Source organism: Herpailurus yagouaroundi, unplaced genomic scaffold (assembly GCF_014898765.1).
Source record: "Herpailurus yagouaroundi ecotype Mexico unplaced genomic scaffold, PumYag 160, whole genome shotgun sequence".
NCBI classification, from domain to species: domain Eukaryota; kingdom Metazoa; phylum Chordata; class Mammalia; order Carnivora; family Felidae; genus Herpailurus; species Herpailurus yagouaroundi.
This window is the reverse complement of record NW_024412401.1, coordinates 34858255-34870452: the sequence shown is the minus strand read 5'-3', so window position 1 is coordinate 34870452 and position 12198 is coordinate 34858255. Positions and strand designations below refer to the sequence as shown.

General features: G+C 39.6%; 1 protein-coding gene and 1 long non-coding RNA gene across 4 annotated transcripts in view; one reads left to right on the top strand and one right to left on the bottom strand.

Moving 5' to 3' along the window:
- LOC121034827 (uncharacterized) overlaps positions 1-12198 on the top strand; it is a 96120-nt gene that overhangs the window by 39854 nt on the left and 44068 nt on the right. The gene's annotated exons all lie outside the window — the stretch shown is intronic.
- The window catches only part of MUSK (muscle associated receptor tyrosine kinase), a 93355-nt gene that overhangs the window by 45168 nt on the left and 35989 nt on the right, over positions 1-12198 (bottom strand). The window contains exon 6 of one of the 3 annotated variants that reach the window (XM_040481948.1): positions 5546-5575. The exons of the other annotated variants lie outside the window; for them this stretch is intronic. Within the exon in view, the coding sequence (XP_040337882.1) occupies positions 5546-5575 (30 nt within the window). The remainder of the gene's footprint in view (positions 1-5545; positions 5576-12198) is intronic. 3 annotated transcript variants of the gene reach the window in all.

Genomic DNA, 12198 nt, shown 5'->3' with positions numbered 1-12198 from the left:
GCAATAAAATAGTAATGGAATCAAGGAAACAAAAAATGGTAGGCTGTTGATCATTGTTCCCCAATGGGTAATGGGAACATGGGAGTTCACTATATTACTGTAACTACTTTTTTGTAAGGTTGAAAATTTTATAATAATATTTTTTTTTAATTTTTTTTTCAACGTTTATTCATTTTTGGGACAGAGAGAGACAGAGCATGAACGGGCGAGGGGCAGAGAGAGAGGGAGACACAGAATCGGAAACAGGCTCCAGGCTCCGAGCCATCAGCCCAGAGCCCGACGCGGGGCTCGAACTCACAGACCGCGAGATCGTGACCTGGCTGAAGTCGGACACTTAACCGACTGCGCCACCCAGGCGCCCCTATAATAATATTTTTTAAAAATGCTGTGGAGCCTACCCCACAGCTCCAGAAAACATGTGATGAGATACCCACTTCATCTGCTATTGAAATAACATCAAGTTTTAGAAAACCCCAAAACTGAAGAAAAGTAAGGCTCTGAGAAGGAAGATTTGGCAGAGGCATCTGTCCTAAGAGCCTCAGAAATATCTACAACAGTTTTAGATCAAAATTCAATGGGGGATGATTCTAAATTGAAACAAAATGTGGGACTCTGAAAAATTTCCCGACCAGCTGAAAAATTCCATAGCAAAATGAATTTTACTGTTACTGTTAGTGACAGTAACCATCGTGGTCTGCAGGGTTGGCTTCAAGTGTGAGTGGCCCTGTGTAGTCTCATAGGGCACCATGCTAAGAGGGCCCCATGCTTGGTTTGATTTTCTGCTGTCCATGTCTTGAAGTTACTAGTGATTTTTGAATTAAGGGCCCCAGATTATCATTTGCACCTGGCCCACAAATTATGGAGCCAGTCCTAAAATTGCTGCCTTAAAAGAGAGGGTGAAGTCTGTACCTCTATGGGAATCCCAGAAAAGCAAGGCTCCAAGGTGAAATAGGAAATAAAAAGTTGCAGAATGCAAGAGTCCGAAGGAAATGTCAATCAAGACTAAGTGACAGAGGCTGTGCACATTGGAAATTCTCAATTTTTCAAGAAGGCCAGCCAGCTAGGAGGCGATACACATTTCTTCCAAATATACCAGAGTGACACATGGTGACCCATCTGATCACTTGATGGGAGATTTCTCCCAGCTCGGTCTTAGCTCACAGGTTGTGAAGTCTTGACAACTGACAGACTGGCATCCCAGCAAGGGCGCTCCCAAGTATTCTCTCCTTTTCTAACATTTTCTGCAAACAATAATGGACACCTAGATTATACAACATATCTGAATCCACGTTCTTCATTTGGTTGAAATAACTTGTTGGGGTTGGGGCGATACTTGTGTGTCTTACATTTTTTTGAGTGTGAGACCCATCATCTTATGGGTCCCATTGACTCTCAGAATCTGAAAAAAAGGAGGATCCTTGACAGATTGGGGGTGGGATTATTTTAATCCCATAGGTGCTGGAAAAGTGTAGCCAGCAGCCGCTGCAGATAATGCTTTTACTCGTAAACCTGAATGAGAGCCTTCTGGCTGAAGAGGAGAATAAGAAATTGGAAAAGAATGAAATCTAGACCCTTCTTTCTGCTTTAATTTATAGAGGCAAGAGTTTTCATTTGGGAACCATAAATTCTTCCTGGAAATGCAGTAATCAGGGAGGGTTTATTTTGCTCTAATTTATAGCTTTTTTTCTTTTCTTTTGGCTGGTATTATTTGGAATATCACTTGGGCTCATTGCAAAACTTTTAATGATCTATATTGCACAACACAGCTAAGCATAAAGTGACATGGTAAAGAAAATAGAGTCGATGACCATTTGAGAGCTCAATAGGACCCTGCAGTGAATTTACTGAATATACTGCTCTGTCCCATATCAAAACCTTCTGGGGGGTCCAGTGGTCACAGGATGGTACATAAAGGAGAACTATTAGCATTTTCAATGACTTCATGAAGGTGTGACTGTGCTGACAAACAACTGGTCTTCTCCTCCAAAAGAACAAATATACCCTTGGCTGACCGTGGGTTTCATTGTGTGATTAAAAAAAAAAATCTTTTGAAAAAAAAACAAAAAACAGAAAACTTTATTTTTCTGAGTTGGTGTCTCAAGATTTTATAGTATGATAACCCTGCTACACCCAGAGTCTAGACATTTAGATAAGGACTTGAGGTTAGGACGTCCATCCTGAGTTCCCATTTTGATCTTCCTGGGCACCTTTTATTATTATTTTTTTAATGTTTTATTTATTTTAGAGAGAGAGACAGAGCATGGGTGGGGCAGGGGCTGAGTGGGGCAGGGGCAGAGAGAGAGGGAGACACACAGAATCCGAAACAGGCTCCAGGCTCTGAGCTATCAGCACAGAGCCCGGTGTGGGACTCGAACTCACAAACTGAGATCATGACCTGAGCTGAAGTCAGACACTTAACTGACTGAGCCACCCAGGTGCCCCCTGGGCACCTTTTAAAGTAACCACTTAAAGTGAAGCTGAGAAAAGTTAGTGACCTCTGCCCCAATCACCTTATAAATACAGGTACTTGGTACCCTGCTCTCTGTCTTCTCTGTGACCTGGGTCAGACAGAGATCTGCCCTTCCCTAGGCTCAGGGCATGCTCCTCAGACCCATGCTTCTGGGATTTGTAAATAATAAAGCTTGTGATTCTGCTTCCTTTGTGTGGATGTGTTGAAACTATGCCTTTGATCAAAATGATCCCATTTTGGGTTTCACTTCCTCAAAGTGGGAGCCGGGATGCTGAAGGAGCTACTTGCCAACCCCATGTGGGTGGCTTGTGCCCCCTCATTTGTCAGGTCACGATCTACCAGCTTCTCAACACACATTAAGTCTAGTGCGGTAGGAGGGGGAAAAAAAAGGCCAGGAATTAAAGGGAAGCTGTTCTCTTCTACATGCCTACATTCTTGCCAAAAGATAAAACAGGAACTTGCCCCCTTTTTTTCATTATTGAAAGATGGCTTCCACCGTTCTTGTCAGTTGCCTTCCCCCAAAGAAGGTCACAGATATCTCCTTATCAAAATGTGTCTCAGTACATCTCCTTACCCTTGTTTGTGTTTCTTCGTGGCACTTACCACCATGTCGTAACTATCGATTTGTTTGTTTGTTAGTGGGCTGTCTCTTCCTCTGGAATGTAAGCATCACAAGGCCAGAGCTTGCTTTGCTCAGTAATACAGGCTGGTTGATAGACAGCCCTGTGTGGCACATGGTAGGCATTCAATAAATATTTGGTGAATGAATAAGTGAATGAATGACTCTTCTGATTGGTGAGACTGGAGAAAAAGACTTGTCTGTGTTAGGAGCATCTCAGTCCTCTTGGGGCCATCATTCTCCCAGCTACTCTAAACAAGAAGGGTATGGGGTTAATGTGCGGTGAGGGTCCCGGGTCAGGGCTTCTCCATCCTACAATGTTAAAGAGTGGGGAGGGGTTGAGGAGGATGAGGAAACAAGTTATGTTAGTCGAATTCTTGGATGAAAAACTGGAAAGTTTTATTTTTTGATTCAGCTTTATCAGCCATAAAACTGATATTTTTATACCCATCTGTGTTTGTTACCAGTTCCAAGCATAAGAGGTGGAGGAGGGATGAAAGAAATTCCACCATATTTATCAGACATTGGAAACAGTAAATCCAGTTGTAATTAAAAACAAATGCCAGCCTAACCTCCACGGATAATAATACACTGGTAATAATAAAATTAAATGTAATCCAATAATAAACTCCCATTATCTTAGTGATAGTCCCAAACCAAAAATGCATTCTAGGTCATCAATTTTAAAAGTAATATATTTCATATCAAGTAAATGTCCATTGTATATCTCTAACTTGCGCTTTTTTTTTTTTTTTGCATGCAAGACTATGTTAAAATGTTTTTGTTACATGAACAGACTACTTAATAGAAGGGGTATAACATTACTTAGTAATTTGGAAAATGTTTGCAACTGTTTTGATATGGATTTTTCACATGATGCAACTCTTCTTTCTGTAGATAGTCATATGCATCATTCTCCAATTCACTGTAAGCTCTATCACACTTGCTTTCCTGTGGCAAACGCATTATTGTTCACCTGCATCGTGGGAAATACACATGGGCAATCTATTTATCCCTGGGTTTTCTCTCATGGGATTTATTCATGAGTTTTGGGCTTTGATTTCTCTTGGGTAAGTTTACAGCGCTAACTGCAGGTTGAGAATCCTGTATTCAAAATTGGGCTGAAGCAGCCACTGATTCCAAAGTCCTTTATATCATAACCATATTATATTCTCATCCATACCTCCTTTCTCCCTCCCCCCCTTTCCAATTTCTAAAGCACTTTCAGAAACATAATAAATGTTATTGCTGATTGTCATTTTAAGGGGTAATTTGAATTAGTAATAAGGAGATAGAGCTATTACTCAGTCTGAAATTGCACACTGGTGCAATGGAAAGCCTAGGGCAGGGGACCCAAATTAAGTCCTGAAATTAATGACCAGTTCGGCTTGAGATGAATTACTGCTTTTGTCTTGTTAAGGGAGTATGACCAGAGGAATACTTAGGTCTCTTATAAATTCTGTTTCAGAGCAATTATCTCAAAAGGACACAATGAACTCACATGGATTTTATTTTCTCTCATGTTTTCCTTTATTAATGTTTTTCTAGTATCCTTTAAAGAGATTTTTTTTTCAGGTTACTTGGTTCTAACCAGCAATGTCTGATGGAGGGAAATTGAAAGCAAGCAAAAACAAAAATTAAAATCACACAGGAGCTGGTGAAATGGTTTTATCTAAATTTAGTTGTAAGAAGCCTGATGTTTAGAAGTAGAAAAGCATCTCAAATACCTTATTTGAGATACTACATAAGGAGGTGCTGTTTCAAATAATACTAGCCTAAGGTTTATTCCTAAAGCCAAAACTGTATTGCATGAGAACTTGTGAATCTGATCCAAAAAATATAAAGCACAAAGTTGGAATCTTCATGAGGGTAGAAGGTGCTTTCTTGGAAGAAAAACTGTTATTCTACAGTCAGGTTTTTCCCCAAACAGATTTGATTTCCCGCTACTTTCTTGTAAACGTATCCCACTAAATATAGGTATATGTCTGTGTGCAATTAAAACTAATTTAAATTTGATTGATTTGATTTGGTTTGGAGCAGTTGCATAATACTTGTCCTCTGAAGTAATAACAATAAAAACCTAAGCTGGCATCTTGACATTTTTATATCTCTCCAAAAATTGTAACACCCTCCCTCCCCCCACGTACTCCCCTGAGAAGCTTTTTCCTATTCCAATCTCTGTGAGATTTCTATTCTCATGCTGATTTACGCCATTTTGTTTGCATTTTCAGAGTTGACTTAATAAAAAGTAAATGGTCGATAAATACATTATAAAATAAAGCATCGCATCTCATAATACTCTGTTAAATGCTGACAGTATTCCCTGTACATCATTTTATTTCCTAAAAAAAAATAACGGCACTTAGACTTGTTTATAAGGTCAGCAAAAAAAAAAAAACCACAATTGAATAGAACCGTACATTGGAAAAGAAACAGTGCAGAAAGAAAAAAAATACCTTTAGTATCTTGTTCAGGTTCACTTTCTTCTATTAATAGAAACGAGACAAACACACACAATAAACACACAAACAAAAACAACACATCATGAAAAGGGAAAATCTTTGAGCACGGAAATACCAGTTGTGCAACAAGATTAATTAGAATCTGCTTGTTTCTTATTTCAGTAAGAAACATGCAATCAAGGGAAACTGCTGACCTTTACAAGCAAACTATTAAAGGACATAAAATTTCAAATTGCTACTTTTAGTCGGGCAGTACTACATAGAACATAAACTCCAGCATACCCAACAACATAGCTCATTCATGCATTTTTGTTTTAATGTTGACAATTACCCTTTCTTTCAAGGCAACAGACTGCCTACTATTCTGATAACTTGTGTTTTCCCTTTGTTAGCATGGCTTCTCCTTTTACAAGGTCCTGCTGTGTAGGCAGTGAGGTTGACTCTGGGATCTCAACTATCATTTCTATGGCAATAGACTCATGTTGTGGTAAACAGAGGATTAGGGGGTTTCTGCTGAAGAGAGTCCACCACCAGCGGAGATGGTCTCCTACCAACTCCAGGAGGCTGCTCAGAGAGCAGAGAGGAGCAAACCATTATCTCGCGTAGGAAACTACCAGTGGAGCAAGCGACAAAGAAAAATGTAAAAATGTCTACATCCGGATGCAGAATTGAGAATATATAATGGTTTTAAATCCTAGAAGAGAAGACAACCAAATTTAATTGTTCCAAAATGTTTAACATAATACTGTATCAGGTGCAGATCGCATATGGAGCTTTCATTTTTCTTTCCTGAGTAGTTTGTGTCAATTTAGACCTTTTGAATTAGCGACTAGCCAATTGCAACATTTGTTTAGAAGTATAACATAGCAATACTTAATGATAAGATCTTGATGATACATTTGCGTAGTTCTTCACAAGTTATGGATATTTTCATGTACATTATACATTATCTCCCGTACCCAGATCATATCCCTGTGATTAAACCTAATTGATTCAATAGGATTCAATTAAACCTAATTCAGCCCATTTTCCAGACAAGGAATCTGAGACTCGGGGCTTTGCTGCAGGTACAGAGCCAGAAATGCCACTTCAGTTTTCAAACCTCAAGTTCTGTGTTCTGACATAGCATCATCATAAGAAGCCCTCGTTTTTTTGCACTTAATACCCAGTCCTAAATTTAAATGAACTTATAATTTTCTATTTCGATTTTACTCTGACTGAACATTCCCTGTCTCCACCACCCAGGCCAGTGGCACATTCCTGTTTTATTTTTTCAAAGTCTACTTGAAAGTTGTAAATTGAGGGACGTCGGGTTGAGTGTCTGACTTCGGCTCAGGTCATGATCTCATGGTTTGTGAGTTTGAGCCCGCGTCGGGCTCACACACACACACACACACAAGTTGTGAATTTAATACATTTATGGTTAAAAGGACAGTTAGCGGTTTTCTGTCAGATGGACCTAAACAAAGACAATCGTTTTTTACAACACCCCCAACAGTGCCTGGTTTTAGACACCAGTTTTTTCATACTGAAAACTGGTCATATGGACACTTGGAATAGCAGTGACCCCCTGTTTCTAACATAGACGTTAATCAGGAAAAATCAGTGAAGGTCCATGCTTGGGCCGGATTAGACCTGAAAAATTGTGTCTGAGTGCCTTTGGGCTAGGCATGTTTTCCTAGTTTCTCAACACAATGGTGCTTATTTCTAAATCTTGTGTTTTTTTGTTTTTTTTTTTTTTTTTCCACCAGCCGAGTAACTATGAGTGGCTGAAATGGGCATGCACTCCTATGGGAATATTAAGTGTCTTCATTCCCTGGCTGCTATTATCTCCAAAATGTTTTCCACCAAAGTTCAAAGGCCTCAGTAAAATTTGAGAATCTTATTCCCTTTTTTTTTTTTTCCCTCTCTTACACTACTCTTTTTCGGGTCCCGGAGCAAGTGCAGGTAAATTCTGAGTCTCTTTCAGTTTTGCTCCAGTGGTCTTTTACTGGACCGTTCTTCACAATAGACCGTGAGGACTGTGCTGATTTCCCTGTGTGATCTTTCACTGTGTAGTTGTCACTGCTTTCATCTTGCTTGATTGGTTTGGAATTGGGAGCAGTGTGACGTTTCGAAAGAATGTACCCATTTCTTCCACTGTGGATCTACAGAACTGATTCAGGAGATGAAAGATCGTCTAAGATCTGCTGTTTTCCTAGGAGTAGGCTTAGCAGTTCTACCGGAAATTACATGTTCATAGAGAGACTGTCAAAGTTTCTTTCTGTGCGCGAGAGCAGATACGCAGCTCTGTATGTGTATATTGATATATGCTGATATATTCATATACACTTGCGCCGTATTCACACATGTACACACACAATTGAGATTACTTTAAATAAGAGAAAATAATGCAAGGATAATCTGCAAAACCTATCTAAGCTTGAGTACACTCATTCAGTATATGAGATTGTTGGTCATTTCAAGGTCAGACTGTAGTCCTAGCTTTTTCGTGTGTCTTGCTTGCTTAGCCTATGATCCCTCTTGACCTTGGAACTTACTGTTTTGCCACCTATCAATTTGTAAATATTTGGCTTCATGGTCTTTATTCTCATTTAACTGCTTTATATGTAATGCATCAGCCGTGTCTTCCAGACTGATGTGTAATCAACCTCCTTTCCAGGGCAGAGGCAGGGAGTGGCACAGAATACTTTTGTTGTTTTCTTTTCTCCCTAAAGTTTAGCAGTGTCTTGTAGAAAAAAGAAAATACTTAAAAAAGGACCTAGGCAGTGATTCATTTCCCTTCTCTGCTTTTTGGGACTTGTTCAGTAAGACATTTAGAATGAAGAATCATAGCGGTGCCTGGGTGGCTCAGTTGTTTAAGTGACCAGCTTCGGCTCAGGTCATGAACGTGTACTCTGTGAGTTTGAGCCCTGCGTTGGACTCTGTGCTTGACAGCTCAGAGCCTGGAGCCTGCTTTAGAGTCTGTCTCCCTCTCTCTGCCCCTCCCCCACTCATCTTTTGTCTCTCAAAGAATAAATAAACATTAAAAAAAATTTAGAACAGAGAACCGTGGACTTCTCTTAAATTGGAATAATCTGAAATATAAACAACATCCAAGTTAAATAGTATATCCATCATTTTTTTGAATACTTTGAATTATGGGCAACTCAGTATACCATAGCAACCCATTTAAAATACTCTGTTAAAAAAAAAATATATATATATATATACACGCATTTATATATTCTAAATCAAACCAAAATCAGTCTCTTTATGATTACCGCGCACAAGATTATGTTTCTACTTCTATCCACTGGACTAAAAAAAAAAAAAAAAAAAATCCTTCAAATATTTTCATTTTTCCAAGCTTGCTAGCCCCAGTTCCCCATGTTGATTGCTCACTTTTGAACTTTCTTATCGTACCTTCTTTTTTTAAAAAAATTTTTAATGTTTATTTTTGACAGAGAGAGAGACAGAGAATGAGTGGGGGAGTGGCAGAGACAGAGGGAGACACAGAATCTGAAGCAGGCTCCAGACCCTGAGCTGTCAGCACAGAACCTGACGCAGGGCTCGAACTCACAGACTGTGAGGCCATGACCTGAGCTGACACTCAACCGACGGAGCCACCCAGGCGCCCCTCTTTTTTTTTTTTTTTAATTTTTTTTAATGTTTGTTTATTTTTGACAGAGAGAGACAGAGCATGAGCAGGGGAGGTTATCGTACCTTCTTAATTTACCTGTTTGTGGTCCCCAGACAGAAACTAACACACACTTAGAGAGTCCCACAAATTCAAAGAATAGTAGGACTCTTTGTAATATTCTACTTCTGCGACTATAAGTTTGCTTGAGTTTTTATTTGCATTTATGTAAAAACACAGCTAGGTCATATCCCATTGCAAATCATGAATATCCAACACCAAGAAATGTTTTTCCTACGTGATTCACTGTATTAGTTGATACGAGAAGAAATTTGGAGGGGAAATGTATTGTTTTATAGGAGGAAGGGAAGCCATCAAGATTCCCTTGCATAAATGAACACATTTAGTGTGATGATGTAGGTCACCAAGATCTTGTGGAAGAAAGAAATGGACTGCACGAGTGAGGAGAGCCAAGAAGATCATAGGATTTTGGTCACCTGGAGCTGAAGTCTCGATGGAAGCTACAATAGCACATTCTGTGCTCTTTGTAGAATGACATTGGTTATCATTTTCTTCATCGGCAATACCTTAAAGAAATCTCTGACCATCTGGTAATGTCAGGACACCATTTTCGGGCTTTTTCATTTTTGAATGAAATGATTTGCGCAAAGCAGTTAATAGAGCAACTAACACACAGCTGGAAAGTACTGGAAGCTCATTTTGAACCTGGGTCTTCTAGCTTGCTCTTTTATTTATTTATTTATTTTTTCAGAGCTATTTCCATCTTTATGGTATCTTCCTGGCTGATGAAAGCTGTTTCTCCAACTGCCTTAGAAGAAAAAGCGCTTATTTCATTTTTAAATTTCAGTCTGCCTTAACGAGCTATGTTCCAGATACTCACTGCGTTGAGTACCCTTTGTGTTGGTATTAAAAGCATGTGCTGAAATCTATTCCTCCCTGAGAAGAGAGGAATCATTCTGTGGAAGGAGAAATCCATTCTCCAGACCTTATTAAGACATGGATGCTAATCCATACTAGATTATGGAGTCTGTTCTTAAGTCTGCTCCGTTCGTCTCCTAGTCTAGCATCGTATTTCAAAACTGTTGTGTTGGAGATGCCTGGTAGAAGACAAGTACCACAAACAGCAAAAAAGGGGTTATTTTAGTTGTTTTCTTTTTTATTTAAAATTGGCCCAGAGGATTGTTGAAAAGTAATCCTGTTAAGGCTCTGCGGTACTCTGTTTCTGAAGAGAGTCTTCTTTTGGTTTCCAATCATTCAAAGAACATGTGACAATAATAACAACAAACCTAAGTAAATACCTGTTTTCCTTTTCTGACTTCTTGGTAGCTAAAGCAAAGAAACCCGACCCTGGTGTGCTGCCGCTGTTTACATTTCTGTCTCCTTTGAAGCACAGCATGCATGACGGTTATCCACTGTGGCTCCGTCTCCGGAGGAATCCGAAGGCATGCTCCTTTAGAAAACATACACAGCGCCCTCACAAACAGCCTTCCTTTGCATCTTCAAAGTAAGGCTGGCCTGGCTCTGTGACATCATGATTCTCTAAAGTGGCTTGGGCTGGGAACGTTTCTGTGGCCTTTGAGATAATAACATTTTCCAAGCTTGTAAATATGGATGGTGAATAATGAGTCTGAGCAAGGAGTGTTTATCAAAGTCCATCAGATAAGAGCCACACGAAATTAACTTGTTTTTGCTTCAGTCCTAGATGCAGATAGGGCAACTATTAAGGACGCTTTTGTTAAAATGGTTCTGAAAATACATTAGAAGTTTAGCCATAAGCCAATGAAAAAGTTGGACGTCCGTCGTGATTCATGTTTTTCATTCTTTGAGAAAGTGTATATTCTGGTTTTAATGGGAGGAGATGCTAAGCTACTTAGTTACCAGGACAGAAGCCTTTCTTGGTATACCCTTTTAAAAGGTTTTAATTCTAGGCATGCCTGGGTGGCTCAGTTGGTTAGGCATCTGACTTCAGCTCAGGTCATGATCTCACGGTTCATGGTTTCAAGCCCGGTGTTGGACTCTGTGCTGACAGCTCTGAGCTCAGAGCCTGGAGCCTGCCTTGGGGTTCTGTGTCTCCCTCTCTCTCTCTCTGCCCCTCCCCCACTTGCATTTTCTCTCTCTCAAAAATAAATAAAAACAATAAAAACATTTTAACGCTTTTAATTCTGAAATGATTTTAGATTTACAGAAGAGTTGCAAAGATAATATAAAGGGTTTCCAGGAACCTTTCACCCAACTTCCCCTAATGTTAAAATCTAATGTAACCATGATACGTTTATCAAAATCTTGGAGTACTTTTAAATAACATTTTGGACCTAATCTCATGAAAAGGAAGATACTTGAGCTCTGACAGCAATAGAAGAAGGTAAAGTATATTAAGAACAAGAATTTTTTAATTTTTAAATTATTATTTTAGTTCACCAGAAATTTTAGCTGAGAAAAGAAGCAGAAGGCATAACCTTAAGCGTAAGTGACACCGTATTATCCTCTTTGTCTAAAGTGGCTTGGGGGCGTTTCTGTGGCCTTGGGGTTGGAGTTCCAGATGCCCAAGTAGGATCACAGACCTCCAAACTGTAGGTCCCCAGGCTAGCGAGATAACCTTTGAAAACCATGTCTAAGAAAGGATACCAGGGGTTATAATCTCAGTGTTAGTCTGTGAATCAAATTGCAGCCGGTTCTTGTTCTCATGGAATCCCAATAGATACTCTCTCATACTCCCTAGTCTGGCTTTTACTTCCTGACTCAGTGGCAGCCTGTTCTCTCGTGAAAAGCCTGCATCCCGCGTACCCCCTCACTGTGATATATGATGTGTACCGTGAGCTGCTGTTCACTGATCAGAGCATTGTTGGACCTCCCCTCTCCGAGGTTCCCTGACCTCCCACCATCTCCCTGTCCTGTGTACGCATCCTGCACAAACTTCTATCGTTGCAAATAATTAAACTTTCATTACTGTAATTACTTGCTTGTCTGCGCATTTTCCTCACCGAATTTGAAAACTTTTCAAGAAATA